This window comes from Pan paniscus, chromosome 17, assembly GCF_029289425.2.
Source record: "Pan paniscus chromosome 17, NHGRI_mPanPan1-v2.0_pri, whole genome shotgun sequence".
Taxonomy (NCBI): Eukaryota; Metazoa; Chordata; class Mammalia; order Primates; family Hominidae; genus Pan; species Pan paniscus.
This window is the reverse complement of record NC_073266.2, coordinates 92,068,397-92,095,233: the sequence shown is the minus strand read 5'-3', so window position 1 is coordinate 92,095,233 and position 26,837 is coordinate 92,068,397. Positions and strand designations below refer to the sequence as shown.

General features: G+C 47.3%; 1 protein-coding gene across 7 annotated transcripts in view; it reads right to left on the bottom strand.

Annotated features, from left to right (window-relative positions):
* The window catches only part of CNDP1 (carnosine dipeptidase 1), a 62,131-nt gene extending 37,540 nt beyond the window's left edge, over positions 1 to 24,591 (bottom strand). For 3 of the 7 annotated variants that reach the window (XR_010110174.1, XM_055102367.2, XM_055102366.2), the window contains exons 1-2: positions 24,343 to 24,583; positions 2,448 to 2,579 (exon numbers count right to left, since the gene is read on the bottom strand). Coding sequence is in view for 6 of the 7 variants with exons in the window: in XM_055102367.2 (XP_054958342.1) it covers positions 2,448 to 2,579; positions 24,343 to 24,366 (156 nt within the window). In the remaining variant the exon portion in view is untranslated. Of the gene's footprint in view, positions 1 to 2,447; positions 2,580 to 24,342 lie in introns of all 7 variants that reach the window. The other 4 variants (XM_055102370.2, XM_055102365.2, XM_055102368.2 and 1 more) reach the window with 4 other exon arrangements.
* Between the last annotated feature and the right edge of the window lie 2,246 nt (positions 24,592 to 26,837).

Here is a 26,837-nt window from a genome sequence, read left to right as displayed (position 1 = left end):
CCTCTGCTGGGCTGCAGGTCCCTCCTAACATGCTCTGCATTTAGATTCCCTGGCCTGCCCCTCCCTGTGCCTCTAGGATCCCACAGGCACTGTGGCCTCGGGCTTAAACTCAGCCTGTCATGGCTTTGTGACTTTGGGTGTATTCCTTAACCTCCCTTAGCCTGAGTTTTCTCATCTGCATGAGAAAGTAATGCTCCCAGCCGGGTGCGGTGGCTCACACCTGTAATCCCAGCACTTTGGGAGGCACAGGTGGGCAGATCACGAGGTCAGCAGATCCAGACCATCCTGGCTAACATGGTGAAACCCCGTCTCTACTAAAAACACAAAAAATTAGCCAGGTGTGGTGGTGGGCGCCTGTAGTCCCAGCTACTTGGGAGGCTGAGGCAGGAGAATGGCGTGAACCTGGGAGGCGGAGCTTGCAGTGAGCCAAGATCGTGCCACTGCACTCCAGTCTGGGTGACAGAGCAAGACTCCATCTCAAAAAAAAAAAAAAAAAAAAAAAGAAAGTAATGCTCCCTAACTATAGGGTGATGGTGAGGACCACTGAGGTAACGTGTGCACAGTGCCCAGCACCTGGCAGCCACTCCAGCAGCGCTGGCTGGTATGAATGACTGATAAGAACCACTCACATGCCTGTGTTGGAACCTGAGTGGCTCATACTGAGACAATCAGCATTTTTATGAAAAACTACACAGATTTACTGATCTTGGACTTCTCTTCCTGACTTATTTGAGTTTGATCTCTCTATTCTGGTTGTAGAGCTTTTATTTTTATTATGAAGGCATTTATCTAACCCTAAGGAATATTGTGTTTGACATTTTTAAACCGGAATTTACAGAGCAGAGACTGCTGGCTTCTCCATAAGTTCAGTGGATTTGGGTATGTTTGAGGGACTTAGGAAGAGATGTTTTGGCTGAAAGGCCTAAACCAGGATTAAATCCCCACCACACACTGATTCTGGAAACCCCACTCAGGTTTCAAAAATCCAAGAGGCATTGATGCCTAGTTAATATTTCAGTAAGAAGAAGGATTGCATGAAGGTCAGATTTAGGAACAGTAGGCTGGGCATTCAGCCTCGTGCCTTTAGCCTAATTGCATAATATTCCCAAAATTGGTTGATTGATCCAATAAATGTATACTGAATGCCTGTCCTGTGCCAGACATGATGTGGGGGGCTTGGGGTACAAAGTCCAGGGAGACCTCAAGGAGCTCCCCGTCTGGTGAACACAGACAACAACACATCAGTGTGCACATGTGTGGGGGTGTGTGGGGATACATATATGGGGGTGTGTAGGGATGGGACCAGAGGGCCACAGAGGGGACAAGAGAGCCTAGGAGAGTGGGGGTGGGGAGGAGCTGGTGAGTCTGCGGGCTCCGGCAAGCTCCTGCTCTCCCATGCCTCCTCCTGTCTCCTCCTGCTCCCCAGGCCTCCCTCTTTTTGCCATTCCTCCTCATCCTCCCTCTACTTTACCCCCACTCCCAACCTGTATATGTACAGACCCTGTATAGTGAATTAGGGGTAAAGCAGAGGATTATAAACTTGGGAGGCTGAGGCAGAAGGATCACTTGAACCCAGGAGGTCGAGGCCACAGTGAGCTGTGTTTGTGCCACTGCACTCCAGCCTGGGTGACAGAGCAAGACCCTGTCTCAAAAAATAACAACAAAAAAAGAGGGCCAGGCATATTGGCTCACACCTGCAATCTCAGCACTTTGGGAGGCCGAGGCAGGAAGATCACTTGAGGTCAGGAGTTCAAAATCAACCCGCCCATCATGGGGAAATCCCGTCTCTACTGAAAAAATACAAAAATTAGCCAGGTGTGTTGGCAGGTGCCTGTAATCCCAGCTACTTGGGAGGCTGAGGCTGAGGCAGAAGAATCACCTGAACCTGGGAAGTTGAGGTTAGCCGAGGTCTCACCACTGCACTCAAGCCTGGGCGACAGAGTGAGACTCTGTCTCAAAACAAATAAATAAATTGAATGAATGAATGAAGGAAGGAAGGAAGGAAGGAAGGAAGGAAGGAAGGAAGGAGATAAAGTGCCTGTTGCACACATGCTACAAAACAAACAACGCTGCTGTTGAACTTTGCAGAGCTGCTTGGCTCCCCAGCTCTGCCCAGGCTTTACAATAACGTCAGGTGGCATTAGGAATGGGCGACCTGATGGACCAGGGCAGACTTGAGCTCAGCGGAGGTGCTGGTCATCTCTGTGTGGACATCCCTGGACCAAATGTGCTGGATATGAAGACCCAGTGCCCTCTACAGGAGGAATGGCTAGGAGGGATCTCGTCCATCTGTCTAATGAATACTGAAGATTTTTAACCCAATGAGCAGTCATAGGCATTTTAAATGGAATTAGGCAAAAAAATCCACATCTCCAAGCAAATAATTGTCTCACCCAAATACCAAAGGATATAATCCAAGCATTCTGTGTGTAGTTTCTTTCTCCTACCTGCACAAATTCATCCTGATGGAGGTCAATGTACCGGAAGACTTTCTCTAACAGCGCCGGGGGCGGGGAGGGTGAGGAGAACATGCCGCGCTCCAGCAGCAGCAGCAGCAGCACAGCCAGCAGGGACGCAGCCTGGAAGGGTTTGACACGGGAGGAACGAATGAAAATCGATGCCAGTTGCTGGACTTCGGGACTTCCAAATTCCTCAAGAAGGTCTGTTACCTCACACAGCTGCCTCCGGTCAGTCGGAATAAAATAACACAAGGCGGTAGAACCAAACATGTATTTTTTGCTACGTCCTTCCCCAAACACTTTATTTCCAATGCTAAAGAATTTTAATAATACAAAAACCAAGTTAACAAGCTCATCTTTAAATAACATCATTCCGTTTATTCCTAGGATAAGGTGTTTCCTCCTGGCCCCTTGGGGAGGCCCAGTTCTGCTGCCCTGGAGTGAAGGGTGATCTTTACAAGAGAGAAAAGAGCAAGGTAGAACCAAAAACAAACACGCAAAAATCTTCCATGTGTGATGAACTGCTCTATTAGACAAAAGAATTTCTGAGCAATGCCTAAAATCCAGTGTTGTGGGGTTTCTTTCCACTGGCTCCTGAAATCACAGTACTTTAACAGGAAAGGAAGAAAAAGGTCTGAGGTGGTGGTTCATGCCTGTAATCCCAGTACTTTGGGAGGTCGAGGTGGGCGGATCACTTGAGGTCAGGAGTTGAAGACCAGCCTGGCCAACATGGTGCAACCCCATCTCTGGGAGACCCATCCACAACCCTGTCTCCTCCCTCCTTTCCCCTCCCTGACCCCTTCTCAGTCTCCCCAGCCCGTCCACCTCTGGGATGACTCCACCTGGGTGTCCTTGGGAGCCTAAGAGCCAGCATTCCTCCTTGACCCCTGACAGGAAGGTCCTGTGGCAAAGTGGGCAAGGTCACCCCTTCACAGAGGCCCCCCAGAGCCCTGTCTGGAGTGGGAGCTGCCGGCATCAGACCCAGGGGCCACCTGCACATCTGGAGGGGCCATCAGCAACGTCTCCCCCAGTGCAGCCCGAGCCATCAGAGGCGGGCGGGAGAAGAGGAGGGAGGGAGCGAGGGCCGGGAAGGGCCAAGGGGGCTGCAGCCCTTGGTCAGACCCCCTACGTCAGGTTCTTGGCTAGGAAAGCCACCAGCTATCCCCAGGAGACCAGCTGGGCTCCACTTTAGAAGCCAAACCCACCCTCCTGCAGCAGGAGGAAGGAGGGGAGAGTTTAACCCAGCCTGTCTCTGTTATTTTTGTCTCTGGAATCCCATCTTTTATTGTTTTAAATGTTTGAGATGTTTTACGTTATCAAATTCTGACTTGTTTAATCTATGATTCTTCAAATGCCCACCTTTCTGTAGGTGGAGGTGAGCAGGGGTTGTGGGGAGAACAAGGGGAACTAGGCTGGTGAAGTCTCAGTGCCATCCCCGAGACCTTGAGAGACAGATGTGCTCGAGAGCGTCCTTGAGAGGACGCTCATCACGGGTGTGGCCCCGCCGATGTTGCTTATTTTACAATGGAGCATCTGCAAGGCTGTTTGAAAAGCAGTTGGTTGAATATTTCACTTTTCATTCTGTCACTTTCATGGCTTCCTCTAATCCACCCTCCACGAAGCAGCCTGGGTGATCTTTTTAAAGGTGGGGCAGATCGCAAGACTCCCTGTTTTAACTCTTCCAAGAGGTCCCATTGCCCTTGGGGTAAAGCAAATATCCCCATGGCTCCCAGGTCTTACATGGTGGAGCCCACCTGCTTCTCCCACCAGACCTCCTCCCTTGTTGGGGTACCATGCAGGGCCCCTCCATCACTTCCCATGTGTTCCCAAATGCATTGCTGAATCTTCCTCCATGCTCCTGCCCATCCCTTGGCCTCAAGCCCCCATAGAGTGAAGGTGAGCTGGGGAGCATCCAAACTGACGAGCCCCCCAACACATTGCACAGTGCATCTGAAATGAATTTATGCACAGGGAGCTGTGTTCTGTCTCTTCTAGGAATTCACTTCCAACAAAACATCTGGTCCTACTGAAAATGTCCCAGACGGCAATAAAGAGTGTATCTCCCTAACCAGAGTGTCACTCAGCACCTGGGGTCAATCCATCCCATGCCCAAAAGGGAAGCCACTCCCAGGCTGTTCTACCTTCTGTCAGATCAGCACTGAAATGCTACAGGGATGTTCAGGCTTCAAGAACTTTTCAGCTAGGATTCAGCTGGCATAAAATCTGAGTGACCACAGAGAACCTGTGTTCACAAAACAAAGTGGCAGAGTGAGAGTCAATGCTGGAAGAGGGCATGTGGATAAAGCAGTGCAGTCGGGGTGGCATCACGGGGAGACCACAGGCCTAACAGTCAGGAGGGCCAGCACCAAGTTCAGCCCTGCCAGATCCCAGCTGTACTCCTTCGGGTACCTCTCTGAGCCTGAATTTCCTCAGCTGTCATCAGGGACTGGGAGCCTCACAGTGGCCGAGGACCCAACCAAAGAGCTATAGAAAAATGTGTGGCTCTGAGAGGACAGAGAGCTCACCAGCTGTCAGGAAAGCAGTAAGATGTGCCATGAAGCGCAGACCATGCCCCGTCATGGGGTGGGGATGGTCAACAGCAGCATCTTGGAGGAAACTGGTGCTGAACACTGATGGGAAGGAAGGGTAAGCTTGGAGAAGGGCAGGCATTCAGGGCAGAAGTTTTAACCTCTGGAAGTTTCCTCATTTTGAAGTAGGAGAATGTATCAAAACATTCTAATAAGGGTCTGAATTATGCTGGATAATAATGGAGAGGAAATTGTGAAGTTTAAGAATAGTTATAAATATTCTGGAGAGTGAACTGGCTTAAGGACACACATACATATCAATCGGATAGAACCGAAAATCCAGAAATAAATCCTCACATTTATGATCAACTGATTTTCATCAAGGGTGCGGAGATCATTCAATGGGGGAAAACAGTCTTTTCAATAAATAGTGCTGGGAGAATAGGATATCCACAAGCAAATGATAAAGTTTCACCCCCTTCCTCACACCATATATAAGAACTAACCCAAAATGATCAAAGACCTAAATGAAAGTACTAAAACCATACAACTCTTAAAAAAAAAAAATAGCTGTAAATCTTCCTACCTTTGGATGAGGTGATGGTTTCTTAGATATGACACCAAAAGACAAGATCGATAAATTGGACTTCATCAAAAATAAAAACATTTGTGCACCAAAGAACACCATCAAGAAAATGAAAAGACAACACATAGAATGTGGGGGGAGGGATTGCAAATCATATATCTGATAAAGGACTTATGTTGAGACTATAAATGACAATTACAGTTCAATAATAAAAGACAACCCAATTAAAAATGTGCAAAGGATTTGAATAAACATTTCCTCAAAGAAAATATGCAAATGGCCAATAAACACATGGAAAGTTTAGGCTCAGCATGATTAGCCATCAGGAAAACACAAATCAAACTACATGAGACACCACTTCCTGCCCGCTAGGATGGCTAGAATTAAAAAGCCAGACACCAATGAGTTTTGACAAAGACGTAGAGAAATTGGAAACTTCATGTACTGCTGATGGGAATGCAAAAGCCTACAGCCACTGTGGAAAACAGTCGGAAAGTTCCTTGATCAATTAAACATAGAGTCACCATATGACCCAGCAATTCTATTCCTGAGTACATATCCAAGACAAGTGAAAACATATGTTCACACAAAAACTGGTACGTGGATGTTTATAGCGGCATTATTCATAGTAGCCAAAAGGCAGAAACAAGACAAATGTTCATTAATGAATGAATGGATAAATAAAATGTGGTATATTTCACTGAAATATTATTTGGCTATACAAAATGATTTTTATCTTACATAAAAAGGAATGAAGTACTGGTACATGCTACAGTGTAGACAAACTTTGAACACACTGTGCTAAGTGAAATAAACCAGACACAACGGCCATGTATTGTGATTCCATTTACGTAACAGTCTAGAGTAGGTAACTTCATAGAGACAGAAAGTAGATTGGTGGTTACCCAGTGGGAAAATAGGAAGGGAGTGCTAATGAATTTGGGGTGATGAAAATGTTATAAAACCAATTGTGGCAATGGTTGTACAATTCTGAATATACTAAAAGCCATTAAAATTACACACTTTAAATGGGCCAGTTGTAAGGTATAAGAATTATATCACAATACAGTCATTATAAAAATAATCATAGCTATAACTACTCATTTGACAATACAAATATATTATTGAATATGAGAACTGTAGATATAGGAAGCTATGCAGTGGTTAAAAGCAAGGTCAAGGTAAGAACTTCGTCCAGTAGGTGGTGCTAATGAGCCACTCATGATCTCCCTGGCTACCCTGCACTGAGAAGGCTGAAGCCAGATCCAGCCCAGCTCTGTGGGACTTAGCCAGGAGCCAGGGGCGGCAGATGAAGCCAGTGGGAGAGACTCCTCTGGCCCTCCAGTAGCCAGAGAGGGAGCTCAGGTGTGAGGAAGGCTTCAATAAAGGCTCTTGGAGACAACAGTGGCTACTGTGTTTTTTTTTGTTTGTTTTTTTTTTTTGCAATCGATCCAATCGATCCATCTACATTAACATTTGAGCTTTTATTTTTCCTTCAGACAAGTTCCATTAAAAAAATTATTTGGTGTTCCTCTACAGTGAAAAATAAAAAAGGACAGTTGGAAGAAGGAAATAAGCTGCAGGAAAAAAAATATGAAAACAATGATTGTTGTAAGGACAGAATAGTTCAGATTCAGCAGAAGCCTCCTCCTCCTCTGGCCTGGGGAGAGCAGCTTAGCCCTGGTCTCGAATAAAAGACTGACCTGATGCCCTGACCTGACAGAGTGGCCCTGACAGCAGGGGTCTGACAAGGGGAAGTGCACGACTTCATCCTCCCTCCCTTAATGAATTTCCTCCTCTCCCTCCCTTTTCCCCACAGAGCAGGGCAGCCTGCTATAGTCCATTTGCTGTCCAGGTTCATGGACATTGACTTTGGACATGAATCCTGCCTTCACCATCTGAGTGGGATCTGAGACTCTATCCATTTTTCTCCTGTTCCTCCATGCCTCTGTTTTTGTTTTTGTGTGTGTGTGTGTGTGTGTGTGTGTGTGTGTTACAGTTGTGCTTGACCTTGAATTAGTTACCCGTATTAGGCTATTCTTGTATTGCTATAAAGAAATGCCTGTGGCGGGGTAATTTATTAAAAAAAAAAATAGGGTTAATTGGCTCACAGTTCTGCAGGCTGTACAGGAAGCATGGTGCCAGCATCAGCTCACCTTGTGAGGAGGTCTGAAGGAACTTTTACTCATGGCAGAAGGTGAAGCAGGAACAGGCAGGTCATGTGGCCAGGGCAGGCGCAAGAGGGATCAGGGAGGTGCCACACACTTTAAACAACCAGTCTTGCATAAACTCACTATTGCAAGGACAGCACCCAAATACCTTCCGCCAGACTCCACCTCCAACATTGAGGATTACATTTCGACATGAGAGTTAGGCGGGGACACGTATCCAAACTGTATCATTCTGTCACTGGCCCCTCAAATCTCATGTCTTTCTCACATTGCAAAATACAATAATGGGCTGGGCATGGTGGCTCACGTCTGTAATCCCAGCACTTTGGGAGGCCGAAGCAGGAGGATCATGAGGTCAGGAGATCGAGACCATCCTGGCTAACATGGTGAAACCCCGTCTCTACTAAAAATACAAAAAAAAAAAAAAAATAGTCAGGCGTGGTGGCGGGTGCCTGTAGTCCCAGCTACTTGACAGGCTGAGGCAAGAGAATGGCATGAACCCAGGAGGCGGAGCTTGCAGTGAGCCGAGATCGCACCACTGCACTCCAGCCTGGGTGACAGAGCAAGACTGTCTCAAAAAAAACAAAAAAACAAAAAAAAAACAATAATGCCTTTCCAATAGTCCCCCAGTCTTCACTCATTCCAGCATTAACTCCAAACTCCCAAGTCCAAAATCTCATCTGGAGATGAGTTCCTCTCACCTATGAGCCTGTAAAATCAAAACAAGTTATTTACTTCCAAGATACAATCAGGGTAGAGGCATTGGGTAAATGTTCCCACTCCAAAAGGGAGAAATCAGTCAAAAGAAAGGAGCTCCAATCCCCATGCAAGTGTAAAACCCAGCAGAGTGTCATTAAATCTTAAAGCTCCAAAATAATCTCCTTTGACTCCATGTCCCACATCCAGGGCACATTGCTGCAAGGGGTGGGCTCCCAAGGCCTTGGGAAGCTCCACCACTATGGCTTTTCCAAGGTTAGGATGCAAGCTGCCAGTGGATCTACCATTCTGGGGTCTGGAGAATGATGGCCCCCTTCTCACAGCTTCATTAGTGGGGACCCTATGTGGGGACTCCAACCCCATAGTTTCCTTTTGACCCGTCCTAGTAGAGGCTGTCTGTGAAGGCTCCACCCCTCCACCTCTAGGTTCTTTCTAGGCACTGAGGCTTTCTCATACATTCTCTGAAATCTAGGTAGAGGCTGGCAAGCCTCCCTCACTCTTGCACTCTGTGTGTCTGTAGGCTTAACACCATGTGGAAGCTGCCAAGGCTTACAGCTTGCATGTTCTGAAGCAGTGGCCTGAGCTGTATCTGGGGCCCTTTGAGCCACAACTGGAGCCTTCTGAGGCTGTACAGAGCAGTGCTGTCCCAGGTCTGGCCCATGGAACCATTTAGTCCTCCTAGGCCTCTGGGCCTGTGGTGACAGGGGCTTCCTCAAAGGTCTCTGAAATGCCATCAAGACCTTGTTCTCATTTTTTTTTTTGGCTTTTAACACTTGGCTACCTTTTAGTCATGCAAGTCTCTTTAGCAAGTGGTTGCTCTGCAACCTGTTCAAATTCCTCTCCTGGTAATGATTTTTCTTTCTCTGCCACATGGCCAGGCTGAAAATTTTCCAAACTTTATGCTCTGCTTTCCTTTTAATCTTTTTCCCATTTAGAAAAAAAAAGTGCAGCTCACTGCCAGTGCTCATTTAATTTTATATAAACTCACTCTTTGAGGCTGAAGCAAATCTGACTGATTTTCAATGTGAAAATAAAATATAAAAACTGTTTAGGGAGTTCTTTCTAAAAAGAACTAACATCAGAATCATCAGAACATCTATTTCAGATTCATTAAATGAATCTTTGACCCACAATTGTTCAAGAACAATGTTAACATCACGTGTAGGAATGCTACATTTTCTAGGATTTGACATTTTCAGCAGTTGAAAATTACTACATTTTGTAAATGGAAATACCACTAACTAAAACCAGAATGCTACAAATAGAATGATGTCTGTTGTTTCCAAAGTCTATATACTAGAGTGATGTGATAATAATAATAAAAGCAAGATAGTTCATGGCAAAGTTATCTCAGGGTAAATGCTGCAGCCACAAGTGCCACTGGTGAGTATTCTTGGGGCAACCAGGAAAAGGGTTAAATATAAATTCCAACTTTAAGTCATTTCTTTACTTCCACATCTGAACATAAGTTGTTAGAAGCAGCCAGGTCACATCTTGAACACTTTGCTACTTAGAAATTTCTTCTGCCAGATACCCTAAGTCATCACTTTTAAGTTCAAATTCCACAGATCCTTAGGGCATGAACACAATGCAGCCAAGCTCTTTGCTAAGGCATAACATGGGTGAGCTTTGCTCCAGTTCCCAATCAGTTTTTCCATCTGAGACCACATCAGCCTGGACTTCACTGCACACATCACTATCAGCAGTTTGGTCACAACCATTAACCAGTCTCTAAGAAGTTGCAAACTTTCCCTCATCTTCCTGTTTTCTTCTGAGCTCTCCAAACTCTTCCAACCTCTGTCTGTTACCGAGTTCCGAAGTTGCCTCCACATTTTCAGGTATCTTTATAGCGATGCCCCACTCCTCAGTACCACTTTTCTGTGTTAGGCTGTTCTTGCAGTGCTATAAAGGAATACCTGAGGCTGAGTAGTTTATAAAGAAAAGAGGTGTAATTGGCTCATGGTTCTGAAGGCTGTATAAGCATGGTGCTGGCATCTGCTCAGCTTCTGGGGAGGCCTCAAGGAGCTTTTACCCATGGTGTAAGGTGAAGAGAGAGCAGGCTCCTCACATGGCAAGAATGTGAGCAAGAGCAGGAAGCACCACACACTTTTAAACAACCAGATCTTGCAAGAATTCACTCACTATTGTGAGGACAGCACCAAGCCAGGAGGGACCCACTCCCATGACCCAAACACCTCCTACCAAGCCCCAACTCTAACACTGGGGATCACATCTCAACATGAGATTTGGCAGGGACACAGATCCAAACTCTCATCACCCGGTGAAAATCTAGGGATGTAGAAAGGTTATTCCTGGCTTTTGACCTTGCAAAAAGAAGAAAGAGGAGCTGGAGAACAGGAAGTTGCCCTTGGTGGGGGCTGGGGTTAGGGATGTGCAGGGTGAGTCCTGGACTGAGAGAATCTTTTCGGCGGGGGTGGGCAGTTGCCCAGCTGAGGGTGGTAAGCTCCCACTGGCTATGGGACCCTGAGGGGAACCCCACTTGCTGCATAGGCTTGTGTTTATTCCAGGTGGTTATTCTTAGATTTTTAGATTTGGAACAAAAGTTCCAAGTGCCCCTGTGCTGATCTTTTCTCTATACTGTAACTCTTAGCGGGAGGTTTACATCCTCTGCTGTGTTACCATCACAACCTGTCGTTCCCCCGAAGCGAGAGGTCCTGGGGCACTTCCTGAGTCTTCTTAGTGTCTTGACATCTTGTTCTCCTCTTTCTCCTCCCACAGCTGCCCGAGCTTCCAGCGGACACTGGCACTGGCTTTGCCTCCACCTCCCTCCTAGTTCTCGCTAACAACTGGAGAGTTGCATGCCCTGTGGGCTTAGCTGATGGAGGTCTTGACAGTGGCCTGGGATACTTTAACAAAGGACACTTCTGTCTCCTGCCAGGAAACGAGCAGGCATCCCTAAAGGAGGATGGAGCAGGGGTGCTGTGGGAAAACCCCACTTCTGCACTGGTTGTTTTTGTTTATTTTGGGTGTTGAACAGAAGAAAGAATAGAAAATGAAAGAAAGCACTCTTGCCTCCACCCCCCACAAAGCCTCAGGCCAAGGGTGGGTCCTTGGTGTCCACACAATGGCCAATCAGCCAGACCCTTGTTCAGGGGAAGAAACCTCAGTGCCCGTCAGTCATCCTGGAAGCCGAGAATTCTATTGCCCTCCTAGTCTAGAGTCCTTGTGGGATTGTTTTATAGAGGTTGCTCTGTCCTGGGTCTGCTCTGATGAATTTGTTATAACACAGAAAAGAATGTTTTATTAGCCTAGCTTATCTCACCATCACAGGATTTTAAAAAAACAACAAAAATGGGTTTTTCTGGATTCTGTTGATTTCCTGTAGGCACGGAGCTGAGCCAACGTGGCTTCTGCAGATTGATTAACTCACTCTGGCGGCAAGTCCCCATGGAGGAGTCAGCAAGGGTGTGGTTTCCTTCAGCCAGCATCCTGGAGAAACTCCAGGGAGCAAAATTCCCCAGAAAGTCCCAAGAACTGTGAGTCCCTCCATCATCCTCTGGTCCAGCCTAACCTGTGAGCTTGACCCTGGAGAAGAACAATGCCTGAGGCCAAGTTCAGCTTAGACTCATTCCCAGAATGTGAGGCCACACACCACATGAAATGGCTGGAAATACTAACAAAGTTTACCCAGTTCGCTAGGATCCTAACAGAGCTGCTCCTTGAACGCTGAGCAGAGCTGCAAGAAGTCAGAGACTGCAGAAGCCAGGGGATGGAGGAGGAATTGAGTGCCAGTCACGGGGTGGGTGTTTTTGTGGTTTGCAGGGAGAGCTGGCCTAGAGCTCAGGCACTAGCACTTAGGAACTGGCTGGCTCAGGACACAGGCTCTGAAGCAGGGACAGTGGGACCTACTATGTGCCCTCAGGGGGGTGGCACGAGATAATACGGCATGTGGCACCTACCAAGCACCTTAAGGGGGGTGGCACGAGACAATACCACATCTGGCACGTCACAGCCCAAGGCACTGTACAGCGTCTTCTCTCCTGGGCAGAAGACAGCTAGTCCAGCAACCAAGCCGCTAGGGTGGGCCGTCGGTGCTCCCACCTGTGTCTGGGGTCCTCGTGGGTAGGCGGTGGGGAAGAGAAAGCTCGCAGTGTCAGGGTATGAGGCTGGTGTGATGCTAACGGGAACAATGCGCCTTCAGACACTTTTACTCCCCACAGTCTGGACAGGGATCTGAGCCTCGCCAGACATCAGCCAGAGAGAGAGCACAGCACCACTTTGCACTACTTCCGGAACCTTCCGTCATCTAGAAACGTAACAGCGACTTGTAGCACAATGACAGAGCCAGTCAAACAACAATGACCAAAAAGAGTGAATGAAATAACCAGTGATTTCAGTTATTTCTCCAACAGGCCAGAATCTCGTGACAGTTAAATCGATACATTGAAGTATACTCTACCAGGGACAGTGGTGTCATCAGACAAGGCTGGGCTTTGAGTTCCTCGGAGGCAAAAGCGTGTTTCCAATGGGGAAACAGGGCATGGCTCTCGGTTTTGAGGGGTGAGAGGTGTAAATCCTAAGGGGTCCATGAGGCTGTGCCTGACGCTGGAGCCAAAACCCAAGGCGAACATTCTCCTTTGGAGATCTCGTAGCTGTGGCCACACCAGAGCCACTGGCTCTTCTTCCTTTAAATCTCATTTGAGTGATTTTTGTGTAAAAGTGTCGATAGGATATTTACAGAATACCTGCAGGGGAGACTGTACAATCTCAGGGGGCAGCACGTGAAATTAAGATGTTCCGGCCGCAGAACAGCAGAGAGGAGGAGGAGGGTCGGAGGGAGTGGGGAGTTGAGAGAGACGCGGACTGGGGACAGAGGAGGGGTGGCGAGGAGGAGAGCAGAGATTTCTCACGGAGTCAGGAGAGGAGAGCCTGGCAGGGTTTTGGTGGGACCGTGGGCCAAGGTGGAGACACCAAAATGCAGACAGCACCAAATAACGCGTTTGTTTTCTAGAAACCTGTAATTACGTACACAGCCTTTAAAGTGTTATCTTATACATTCAGCTCACAGCAAAATTACTTTGACTTCAAAGTGCCAGGCTTTAGGCGTCCTTGGTGCCTGTGAACCAAGGTCCCCGGTTAAAGGCGGGGGTGGACCCCAGGGCTTGGCCACCTCTGGCGATGGCATCTCAGGCCACCTTTTGGCTTTGAACAAAAGTCCAACAAATGTAAAGTCGAGAACAAGGCAGATTCGAGGAGAGGGCGGGGCTTTCCCATCGGTCTCCACTAGCTTCCTCAGGCTGCTGGAACAAAGCATCCCAAACCGGGGGCCAAACACCAGGACTTTATTCTCCCATAGTTTTAGAGGCCAGAAACCTAAATCACGTGTTGGCAGGGCCGGGCTCCCTCTGCAGGCTCTAGGGGAGGGTCCTTCCTGCCCCTCCAGCTTCTGGTGTTGGCAGCAGTCCCTGGCGCTCCTTGCTGTGACTGTGTCCTTCCAGTCTCTGCCTCCGTGTGTGCACAGCCAGCCTCTTTCTGTGTCTCTCTGTGTACTCTCATCTTAGGAGGACACTGAGTTTTGGATTTAGGGCCCACTCTACTCCAGAGTGACCTCTTTTTAACTAATTACATCTGTAAAAACCCTGTTTCCAAACAAGGCCATGTTCTGAGGTTCCAGGTGGACAGGCATTTTTGAAGGAATGTTATTTAACCCAGTACACCCTGGTTATTATTTTCTTACCACTATATAATATCCTTTTTTTTTTTTTTTTTTTTTTTTGAGACAGAACCTCGCTCTGCTGCCAGGCTGGAGTGCAGTGACGTGATCTTGGTTCACTGCAACCTCCACCTCCCGGGTTCAAGTGATTTTTCTTGCCTCAGCCTCCCAAGTAGCTGGGATTACAGGCATCTGCCACCACGCCCAGCTAATTTTTTGAATTTTTAGTAGAGATGGGGTTTCACCATGTTGGCCTGGCTGGTCTTGAACTCCTGACCTCAGGTGATCCACCTGCTTCGGCCTCCCAAAGTGCTGGGATTACAGGCATGAGTCACCGTGCCCGGCCTTCTTATCACTATATAACATTCCATTATTTGTTTACTTAATAATTATCTGTCTGGCTCTCATGACATAAGCTCCATGGGGGCCAGGACTTTGTTTCTCTTCTTTCAATAGCCCCAAGAGCCTATGTACTGTCTATCATAGAAGAAGATGCCAATGCACATTTATTTTTACGTATTTATTTTTTGAGACAGAGTCTCCCTCTGTCGCCCAGGCTGGAGTGTAGTGGCATAATCACTGCTCACTGCAAACTCAAACTCTTAGTATCAAGTGATTCTTCTGTCTGTGCCTCCTGAGTGGCTGGGACTACAGGTGTGCAACACCAAGCCGGCTTATTTTTTAAGCTTTTTGTAGAGACAAGGTCTTGCTATGTTGCCCAGGCTAGAGTGCAGTGGGGTGATCATAGCTCACTGCAGCCTGGATCTCCCAGGCTCAAGCCACCCTCCTGCCTCAGCCTCCTGAGAAGCTGGGACTAAAGGTACAAGCCACCATACCTGGACTGATTTTTAAATTTTTTTTAGAGATGGGGACCCACTATGTTGCCCAGGCTGGTCTGGAACTCCTGAGCTCAACTGATCCTCATTCTTTGGCCTCCCAAAATGCTAGTATTACAGGTGTGAGCCTCAGTGCCTGGCCTCATTTCCTCTGTTTTCTTCCAGAACTCCTACTACATTGGAGTCTTTCGATCTATCATATATCCTCCAGATCTCTTAGTTTTTCCCTTTTTTTCTTGTTATCTCTCTGCTCTGATTCCTGGGCATATTCTCTGTAATATTTTTCAGTTCATTAATTCTCACTTTGACTGTGCCCAGTCTAGAATTTTTACTGTTCAGTTATTTCAATAACTAGTTACATTTTCAGGATGTCTAATTGGTTGATTTTAATACCCATCTGTTTATTTTATTTTATTTTATTTTGTTTTATTTTTTGAGACAGGATCTCACTCTGTTGCCCCGGCTGGAGTACAGTGGTGTGATCATCGTTCACTGCAGCCTCAACCTCCTGGGTTCAAGTGATTGTCTCACCTCAGCCTCTTAAGTAGCTGGGACTACAGGTGCATGCCACCACATCCAGCTACTTTTTGTATTTTTTGTAGAAACGGGGGGGTCTCACCATATTGCCCAGGCTGGTCTCAAACTCCTGGGTTCAAGTGATCTGCCTGCCTCATCCTCCCAAAGTGATGGGATTACAGGCATGAGCCACCACGCCCGGCCCCTGTCTGCTTCTGATTCATAGGTGCCTGCTTACATTTTGTATTTTCTCATTCTTTAATATGGGTGTTAGTCTTTCATTTGTCTCTTGAAGAATTTAAACATACTTCGTTTGCATCCATTTTAAACATGTTCTACTCTTTGTATGTCAGTCTTGGTAAACCCATTTCCTAACACATTGCAAAAGCTATTTTTCTTAAGGCATGTCTTTCTTACACACTTCAGAACTTTGGCTTGCAGCCTCAACTTGAATGATAGTCATTTTATTCTCCTTCTCTGTTATGAGTTCTGCCTAAAATGCAATGGTTGCCTCCACCTGGTGCTTTAAGATGCCCATTCCAGGTCCAGGTCTTAAACTGGTGGCTTACAGTTCTCAAACAGTGTTCTAGTGGCACACACCTGTAATCCCAGCATTTTGGGAAGCCAAGGTAGGAGGCCCACTTGAGCCCAGGAGTTCAAGACCAGCCTGGGCAACACAGAAATTCTGTCTCTACATAAATGAAATCAGATTTTAAAACTTAGCTAGGCCAGGTGGTGCATACCTATAGTCCCAGCAACTCAGGAGGTTTGAGGTGGGAGGATCACAGAGTGAGATCTTGTCTCAAAAACAAAAAAACAAACAAAATCCTGAAGTATATGCAATTGCTTTGCTTGAAGTGGATGGGGAGTTTTAAGGGTGAACTCATCCTTTGTCTTGATCAGGACTGCCCTACAATGATTTCACTTCCTGGGACGTAATGTCCCTACAGCCTGGCCCAGTGCCAGGCGCAGTGCTGGGAACGCTACCTGGTGCAAACTTTCCCAAACTGGAGGAGAGCAAGATTTGGGTGAAGATAAAAAGGGTCCACTTAAAAGCCCACAAGCTCTGTTCAGTACACCTTAAAAGGCATAAATGTTTGTATCCTGGATAACCTCAGCCTCCAGGAATTGGCTAATAATGACTAATAAATTAGGCCTTGACACCAGGAGCTCAAAAAGCAAACCTCACCCTGTCAGCAGGGACAAGGCTTCTGGGATGGCCCCAGGGCAGTGCTCCTGCGCACACCTCTGGCCTGCAGTACAAGGTACAGAGTTGGGTAACAAGACCGCCCCAGGCAAACTGTGTAACTGAAACATGCAAACGCATTTCTCCCTGAGCGCCATGCACTCTGGGATCCCAGGGCACTGGAGCTGGTCCTAGAAGGCGCAGGGGACCCCTCCTCATCTGCAGTCTTTGGGGAGTTCCATCTGTGCGTGCCTTGTCTTAGCACTGTTTCTCTCCCTTTCACAATGCGCCCCATTCCTTCTGAGGTCAGCAGGGGACAGCACCCCAACTTTATGTCCTGTGGCGCCGGAAGCTGAGCCACGTGTACCATGAAAGGTACCTTTGTCCCAACCACAGTGCTTCTGAAGAAGTGGCGGATTGTAACCGCTTGAAAGAGCAATTGAGAATTGGAACACTGGGGCATTGTGGGGCCTGAGGAGAGGTGCTCTGGGGACAGAAAGCCCCTACCTCCTGATTAGGGCTGGGACGATGGGGCTGGGGAGGACCTCAGGGCTCAGGTCCCCTGCTCCAGCCTTGCTGCTGCCTGCCCTGTGACGGTGAGACCAACCGTGCAACAGACTGCCCAGGCTCCCTCCCATAAACCAACCGCATGTGCATATTTCCTCCTGGGCAGGAGCTCTGCACTGGGATCAGTAGGGTGGTGGCTGGACCCACCCACCCCTTCTCCTTCTGTGACTCCTCCAGGAGCTGGCTCTCAGCTCCAGCCAACAAATGCCACCCACCCTCCAGATGCCATCAGCTCCTGAACCTGCCAGGGTCCCGAGCCAGCAGAGTGGCAGTCACCAGGGCAGCATCTCTCTCTGGTGAGCCGCAGATGACAACCTGCTGAGAAGCTAGGACAGCTGCCCTAGACAGTGCACGCTCAGGGGAGGATCCGATCGCTGTGCCTTTCCTGGCAGCTCCTATGGCAGCTAAACGGTGCCTCTGCACACCTGCCATCTCCTTCCCCAGGTGCATCGGCAGAGCCCATGACCGGGGCTGCACTCACTATGAGCCCCCAGCAGGTGATGGCTCCCAACTGCAGCCCCATTCCCCCCTCCATTTTCAGAACCTACAAGTTTCCGGTGTGAACCACAGAAAAGTGTGTTCCAGTGCCCAACAACTCGCAGGCCTCTCCCAGAACGCTGCTAGTGGGTGTGTGGAACTAGCATTTAATGTCTATAGCAGTCTATGCTAAACCACCCGTGATACAAGAAAATCGGCATCACTTCATTAGAAGCCAGATCTGAAATTTGATGTTTGCAGCATTCCTCAGATTCTAGTGCTGGAGTGAGTTAGGGATTCCACACATCATGTGATTTGTTGATTAACAGAAGTCGTGTCCATCTGCAGTAAGGTCACATTTACATTTTTATTGCGTCTTCACACGCTTGGAGGGCAGGCACTGAGCCTAGCACTCATGGCCACAATGTCGCCAATCACTCTAAAAACCCAGTAAGGCAGAGCTACTGTGGCTCCATTTCACAGACAAGTGACCTGAAGCACTAGAGGGGTCAAGAGACTGCCTGGGATCACACAGCCAGGATGAGTAGGTTACACCCCCACGGTCAAGAGACTGCCTGGGATCACAGAGCCAGGATGAGTAGGTTACACCCCTACGGTCAAGAGACTGCCTGGGATCACACAGCCAGGATGGGTAGGTTACACCCCCACACATCTAAACACGGCTCTCCTTTCTTGACTTGCCCTCCAATCCTCACTGAGGTTCCCCAAGAGAGCTGCTGCCATTCCCTCTTATGTCACGTACAGGGGGCCAGGCTGAGGCAGGGTGCCCATTCCAGGCACTCAAGGTCAGATCAGAAATTCAGGGAAGAGTTCAGACGCAGTGGCTCACACCTGTAATCCCAACACTTTGGGAGGATGAGGTGGGTGGATCACCTGAGGTCAGGAGTTTGAGACCAGCCTGGCCAACATGGTGAAACCCCTGCCTCTATTAAAATATGCAAAAATTAGTCGGGTGTGGCAGTGGGCACCTGCAATCCCAGCTAAAAGGGAGTCTGAGGCAGAAGAATCGCTTGAACCCAGGAAGCGGAGGTTGCAGTGAGCTGAGATCGTGCCATTGCACTCTAGCCTGGGCAACAGAGCCAGACTCCGTCTCAAAAAAAAAAAAAAAAGATTTATACCACACAAATGTAAAGTGTAGATCCTATTTTGATTCTGATTCGAAAGACCAGTGGTAAAAATATTTTTATGGGACAATATGATAAAGTTGACCACAGGTTGTAGGTTGTATATTTGTTGATCTAAAGGAATTATTGCTATTTTATAGTGTGTTAATGGTATTGTTGATATACACACATGTGCTCACCTTCAAGATATGTGCTGAACAACCTACAGATGCAATAATGCAATGTCTGGAATTTGCTGTAGGATTATCTGGATGCTGAGAGTGGGGGTCCTGGGAGGGGCTCTCCTGAAACAAGATGGGCCACATGTTGGTAATTGTTGGAACTGGCTGATAGGCACATGGGGACTCACTATCCTCTTCTGTCTATGTTTGTGCATGTTTGAAACTTTCCATTAAAACGAGAGAGCAGGGTTAGGGGCAGGCTGAGCCTTGGCAAGCAGGCAGTGTCCTGGGCCAACCTGAGCTCATGGCCACCGTGTTTGCAATAACGCCACTGATCCCAGGAACCACTTGCTGCTCAGGAGCAGGTGGTGGTGCTTGGGGGCCCATGTGCACCAACAACACTAACAAGGCGTTTGGTCGGAGGAATCCTGCAGGTGGGGAAACTCCCTGGCTGTGGATGAGCAGTGCTGGCCAAGGAAGGATCCGAATGCCTCATGCGCAGGATAGCTCCCTCCGGCATTTGCTGGCACTGGGGATGAGAGATGAGGAAGCCTCCAGGAGCTGGGAAAGAGCCCACCTGGCAGTCCTGCATCCTCAGACCCTTCGTGAGACAGCGTGCAGGAGAAGTGGATGGCGGAAAATTAGCACGCACCTACTTAGAAATCCAGGCTCTGGGAAAAGCCTGCATCCTTCCATCGTAAGTTGGGAGCCTATTAATATAAAGAACTAAAAGCTGGTGGGAACAAACAGGTGTAGATCTCCTTAGTCAAATCCCTGCTGATAGGGAAGGCTTTTTTTTTTTTTTTTTTGAGATGAGGGAGAAACCTTGTAGTAGGAAGACAGTGTTTGCAGCGAATGTCCATGTATTTTCCGGCCATAATCTCTCCCTGTTTAGTTTTAACAGGCTGCTTGAGAGAGAATGCCAGCTCCTATCTTGTGCAAATCCACAGCAGAATTGATTAATTAGAAATAAGCTGAACCCTAGATTCAATAAGAACTGGGCTTAGGTTCAGAACCTTGGAGCAAGTGATACACCCTGGAAAAGCCAAGAAAAATCTAGGGAGACTTTTTATACTCGAAGTTGAAAATGTTGTCAAAGGCGATAGGTTCTCTGTCAGAATCCCTTGACTGGGATGAGGTGGAGGGTCATGGTTAAAATGGTAGATCTTTTGGCCAAGAAGTGAATGAAAAAATGTTCAGTATCATTAGGCATTGGGAAATGCAGATCAAACCACAACCAGACACCACTTCCCACCCAGAGGATGCCGGGAATCACAAAGTCAGATAACAAGTGTTTTGAGGATGTGGAGAAATTGGAGTCCTCACACACTGCTAGTGAGGATGTAAAATGGTGCAGCCAGCATGGAAAGCAGTCTGGCAGTTCCTCAGACACTGATCCACGGAGCTACCGTATCGACTGGCAATTCCACTCCCAGGTACACACCCTGGAGGAATGAAAATACATGTCCACACAAAAACTGGGACACAAATGTTTATAGCAGCATTATTCATAACAGTCGAATGGTGGAAACAACCCACATGTCCACCAACAAACAAATGGATAAATACAAAATGTGGCATATTCACACAATGGACTATTATTTGGCCATGAAAAGGAATGCAGTCCTGATATATGCTATGACATGAATGGACCTTGAAAACATTACATTAAGTGAAAGAAGCCAGTCACAAGAGGCCGCATATTATATGATACCATTCATATGAAAGTCTAGAATAGGGAAATCTACAGAGACAGAAAACAGGTTAGTAGTTGTTTAAGGATAAGGTGAGGGAGGGGCGAATAGGAGGGTCATAGCTAAAGGGTATGGGTTTCTTTCTGAGGTGAGGAAAATGTTCTAAAATTGATGGTGGTGATGGTTGCACATGTCAGTGAATATACTAAAAGTCACTGAATGATGGCTTGAAAGTGCAGATTCCTGGGCCTCTACCCTAAAACTGCTCACACTAAAGTTTGAGAGAAAAAAAAACAAAACAAAAACCTGAGTTTGGGATTTAGTGAAAAAGGCAGTAAATTGTACATGGACGGGTAACTTCTCACCTTCGTCTAAATTGTACTTTGTCTTTTGTCTTCAGCAGCTAGAAGTTCTACTCTACGGTTTTAACAAGAATGCCGCTTTTTGTGGAAAGAAACAAGGAGTGTGGACAAAGTGTAGTGATATATGACCTGGTTCATTCCCCGCAGAGGAGCTTCCTGGTCCCAGAGTCCACATCCCAGGTACCACTGTTTGCCCAGAGTGACTGGGCCTGGGCACTAGAGCACACAGGAGGCACATCACACATGCTGACTGCATGTGCCCCATCCAAAGGGTGAGTGCCCACAGCACAGAGCCCCCTCTGCATCCTGTGGTCCAGCTCCCCAGACCTCATCCAGTCCCCCTGGGCCACAGCCAGGGATCCAGCCTGGCTGTTGATGGGCATTTGATCTGTGTCACAGTAAAAGAAAGAGTTTGCCCAATCTTGGGCTCAAGATTCCAAGAATAGAATTGATTACTTTCTTTTCTCTCTCAGTATTAGAAAAAGGTGATGGTAATAAGTCAGCAATAGCGACAAAAACAAGCAATGGAAAAGGACTCCCTATTCAATAAATGATGCTCGGATAACTGGCTAGCCATTAGCCATATGCAGAAGATTGAAACTGGACCCCTTCCTTACATCATATACAAAAATCAACTCAAGATGGATTAAGGACTTAAACATAAAACTCCAGACTTTAAAAACCCTGGAAGACAATCTAGGCAATACCATCCTGGACATAGGAACAGGCAAAGATTTCATGACAGAGACACCAAAAGCAATTGCAACAAAAGCAAAAATGGACAAATAGAATCTAATTAAACTTAAGAGCTTCTGCACAGTAAAAGAAACTATCAACAGAGTAAACGGACAACCTACAGAATAGGAGAAAATATGTGCAAACTATGCATCTGACAAAGATCTAATATCCAGTATCGAGGAACTTCAACAAATTTACAAGAAAAAACAAACAATCCCATTAAAAACTGGGCAAAGGACATGAACGGACACTTTTCAAAAGAAGACATACATGTGGCCAACAAGCGTATGAAAAAAAGCTCAATATCACTGATCATTAGAGAAATGCAAATCAAAACCACAATGAGATACCATCTCACATCAGTCAAACAACTGTATTAAAAAGTCAAAAAATAACAGATGCAAGTGAGGTTGCAGAGAAAAGGGAAAACTTATACGTTGTTGGTAGGAGTGTAAATTAGTTCAATTATTATGGAAAGCAGTGTGGCAATTCCTCAAACAGCTAAAAACAGAACTACCGTTTGACCCAGTAATCCCATTACTGGGTTATATGCTCAGAGGAATATAAATCATTCTACTATAAAGACACATGCATGTGAATGTTAACTGCAGCACTATTCATAATAGCAAAGACATGGAATCAACCTAAATGTCCATCAATGACAGACTGGGTAAAGAAAATGTGGTACATCTACACCATGGGGAATACTATGCAGCCATAAAAAAGAATGAGATCATGTCCTTTGCAGGAATATGGATGGAGCTGGAGGCCATCATCCTTAGCAAACTAACGCAGGAACAGAAAACCAGATACTGCATGTTCTCATTTGTAAGTGGGAGCTAAATGATGAGAACACATGGACACATAGAGGAGAACAACACACACTGGGGCCTATGGGTGGAGGACGGGAGGAGGGAGAGGATCAGCAAAAATAACTAATGAGTACTAGGCTTAATACCTGGGTGATTAAATAATCTGCACAACAAATCACCAGGACACAAATTTACCTATGTAACAAACCTACCTGCACATGTACCGCTAAACCTAAAATAAAAGTTAAAAAAAAGTAAAAGAATAGCAAAGGGGAAAATATATAGTACAATCTCTTCCTCTCTTTCATATCAAAGGGTATTATATTGAGTCCAAAACAAAATATTTCCTTTCTTTTTTGTTTCAGACAGGGTCTTACTCTGCCTCCCAGGCTGGAGTGCAGTGGCTCAATCATGGCTCACTGCAGCCTCGACCTCCCAGGCTCAAGCCATCCTCCCATCTTGGTCTCCTGAGTAGCTGAGACCACAGGCATGCTCCACCCTGCCTGGCTACTTTTAAAATTGTTTGTAGAGTCAGGGTCTCACTATGTTGCCCAGGCCAGTCTTGAACTCCTGGGCTCAGGTGATCCTCCTGCTTTGGCCTCCTAAAGTGTTGGGATTGCAGACATAAGCCACCATGCCCAGCCAGGGAAATTATTTTCTTTCATGTTGCTTTTAACTTTAATGTTTTGAATAGATACTATCATGACACAGTTTAAAAATTTTTTAAAGTAAGACAGTATTCAGTGAAATGTCCTCTTGTAACCCCCACCCCAATGCCCTGGCCAGTCATGGGTTCTTTAAAAAAAAAAAAAAAAAAAAAAAAAAGTCAGCAATGGAAAGCATGGCCAGACCACAGGGTGAGGTTCTTTCTCTCAGAGCAGTGATTTTGCAGCATGGTGTGGGAATCTCATGGTCTTGCAGGTGGGCAAAGCCCACTTCTAGAATCCTGCTGTGGTCAGGTCACCACCTGCCTGCTCACTGTGTCTCTAGCCTCGCATTTGCATGTATTTGTTTCAGTATGTCTTTTGAGAGTCTTCTACGTATCAACCTTCCACAAAATTCTGAAAATTTCTGTGTGTGTGTATGTGTGTGTTTGCAATGGAAATAAAAAGCGTCCATGAATTTTATCTTTCCAAGTAGTCTGGGACACAACCCCACAAAACCTCACAGCCAAAGGTACCTGCCTGCTTGTTTTCCTAGAGAGAAGCCTTCCCGCCACACACACACTCAGGTTTGCACCTGAGCCATGGAAACCTCCCCGAGAAAGGCCTGGGGTGATTCAGCCCGGTGATTAGCTCTCGCAAGCTAGCCCTTAAGCCGGGAACCTGGGACCAGGACAAACAGCACACTGTCTGTTACCATTATTTAGGCAAATTCTTCCAGGAAGCAAACTCATTTTTTTTAAAGAGAAAACGTACAGAAAAAAATTGATTTAAGAAGACTGAGTTCATGAACAATTTGAATATGAACTACTTGACAATAATGCCATTTAATTATTGTTAAGAACACACAACTACCCAAAAGCATTACTGATAAAATATAATTCCAAATACCACATTCCTCGGCCAAGACAGCACCTAAGAACACCATGAGGAGCAGCATCTGGGGCCACGCTGGGTGCCTGCCCTGCCCACCTGGGCTTAACGCACATGCTCCCGGGACAAAGGGAAGTCTGGCGCCCAATGCACGGACTCTGATGGTGGTCCTACTCACCATTCTCCCGAGTTTGGGATCCATTAGGCTGGAGTTCTGAAGCCTCTAGCAACTTTCCCAACCTCCAAAAAATGTGGCAGAGGGAGTCCCATGAAAGCCCCGAGAGGGTGACATTAAATATCTCTCTGTGCCCTGCCCCACATTGTCCCCCAGAAGGAAGACGAGGCTGGTATAGTGGAGCTATTCACATCTGGAGAACAAAGCGGCTTCGGAGGTATTCATTCAGCTCAACTGCAGAGGAAGAGACAATGCATCTCATACGCGCAGATACGGGATGAGGCAGTGGCCCCAAAGTCATGTGATGTCACTGGAAGCCAGCAGCCTGGCCCAGCCTGCGACTCCTCGGGTTCTTCTTTGGGGGCACTTGTGTGTCATCTCTGAGAGGGAGTAGGGCCCCGGCCAGCAGGCAGAGCTGAGCCAGCGGCACAGCCCCCTCAGGTGACAGCCCCCTCACGTGACGGGCCCCCACACACTGTGGCTGTGGGCCCTTGTGATGGAATGTTACGGCCAAGGATTAGCTTCCTAGGGCTGTGCAGGGGCCGAGGGTAGAGTTTTCCCCGCTCTCTGAAGGTTCGCTGCAAAATCAGCTTGCAAAGGGCAGTTGAATTGGAGAAGAGGCATAACAGGTTGATTTGGTCCTAGTTTTAAGTGACATGGGAGCCTTCAGAAGGAAGGACCAATCCCCAATGGGGTTGGGAAGCTGAGACACCCTCTTGAGGTTCCACAAGGAGTGACGGCTTAGATCCTGGCGCAACAGGTTATGGGAGGAGAAAAGAGGACTTCAGCTGAGGGCAATCAGCACTCACGAGGGAGGATTCGGTGGGCTTGAAGAGCACGCCACGGTCTTCGTTCAAGTCTGCTGGGCCCCAGAGCAGACAAAGGTCGTGACAAGTCTGTCCAGCGTGTTCGGTGTCAGCCTTCCTTCCTGAGATATGGGTTCAGTTAACGAAAACTCAGGGAAGGGACTAGAGGTCATTCCTTTCTTCTTTGGTGGGTCAGACTTGAAGGAGATAAGGACACTTCAGGAACTCCGGGAGAGATGGTGGGCGTGGGGGAGCCGAGAGGCCTTGAAGTTCCTTTTCAGTTCAGCTTGAACAAAGCACCATATTTTGGGGTATTGGCTTCTGAGCCCCAACATCTGCTCTAACAAAGTACCCTACACTGGGTGGCTTAAGCAACAGAAATCGGTCTCAATTCTGGAGACTGGAAGTCTGAGATGAAGGTATGGGCAGGGCAGGTTTCTCCTGAGGCTGAGCGGGAAGGGCGTGCTCCAGGCCTCGACCCGCGTGGCTGCTGGCCGTCCTTGGTGTCCCTTGTCTTGTAGAAGCATCACCCGATCTCTGCCCTCATCTTCTTATGATGTTCTCCCTGTGTATGTGTGTGTGTCCAGATTTTCCCTTCTCATAAGGACACAGCTGTGTGTAATCAGGGGTCCACCCTATGCCCATGTGACCTTATCTGAAGATAAGTAATTCAATCTGCAATGACCCTATCTCCATAGAAGGTCACATTCTGAGGTCTTGGGGGTTAGGACGTCAACATATAAATTTTGGTGGGAAGGTCAGGGGACAGTAGAGAAAAGGAGGCAGCAGGGCACAGGCCAGAGCCTTGGGTTGAGGGGTCCCGGGGCTTTTCTGGGGGACTGGGATTCTTTTGCATCATTTCTCTCTGAATAACTCTTGCAGGGATTGGCACACTGGAGAGTTACTCTAACTGTTTGCTGAATGAAAGGACAAATAATCAAATAATTTTTACCAACAAAGAAACCTCTGGAAAGGCAGAGTTGGAACTCATTATCCCTGCTAGTTAAGGCTAGCTGTGGCTATCAGGGCCGGGCCCCTCTCCCTTGCAGAGGGGCAGCGTCTCCACCAGCTGCATCTCTGCACCTCCTCCCCATCCTCACACCCTTTCCCTGACACTTGCCAGGCTGGGCTCCTTGAGCTCCAGGCCCAGCACAGCAGCTCCCAGGAAGTGGGCCTGGCCCTTCTTCCGAAGGCCAAGTTGCTGGGATCATACTCAGAATTCCGAGGGCTGGAAAGGAAGGAGAGGGTGAGGCTGGGCCCAGGTGTGGGCTGTGATCCTAGGAGGGTGGGGGCCCTGCTGCCTGCAGTCATCAGTGGAAAACCTTGCCCCTACCCGGCCAAGGTCACCTCTGGCAAGAGCATAGAGCACGGGCGAGCCCAGGGCTTCAAAAGCCCATGTAATTCAGATCAGAGAATTCCTCTTTCCCAGCCTCTGTCAAATGCACTTTATTCTTTCCTTGCAGAAAATATGTGAGATATGAGTGTTCCTCACAATAATTTTTTTTCTAGAAAAGAGGAAAACAGAGCTGGCTCAAATATTTTGTTAGAATCCCAGCACTTTGGGAGGCTGAGGCAGGAGGATTCCTTGTCAGGAGTTGGAGACCAGCCTGGGCAACAGAGTGAGTCCCCATCTTTATAAAAATTAAAAATAAATCAATACAAATTTAAAAAATGTTTTGTTAGTTGATTACA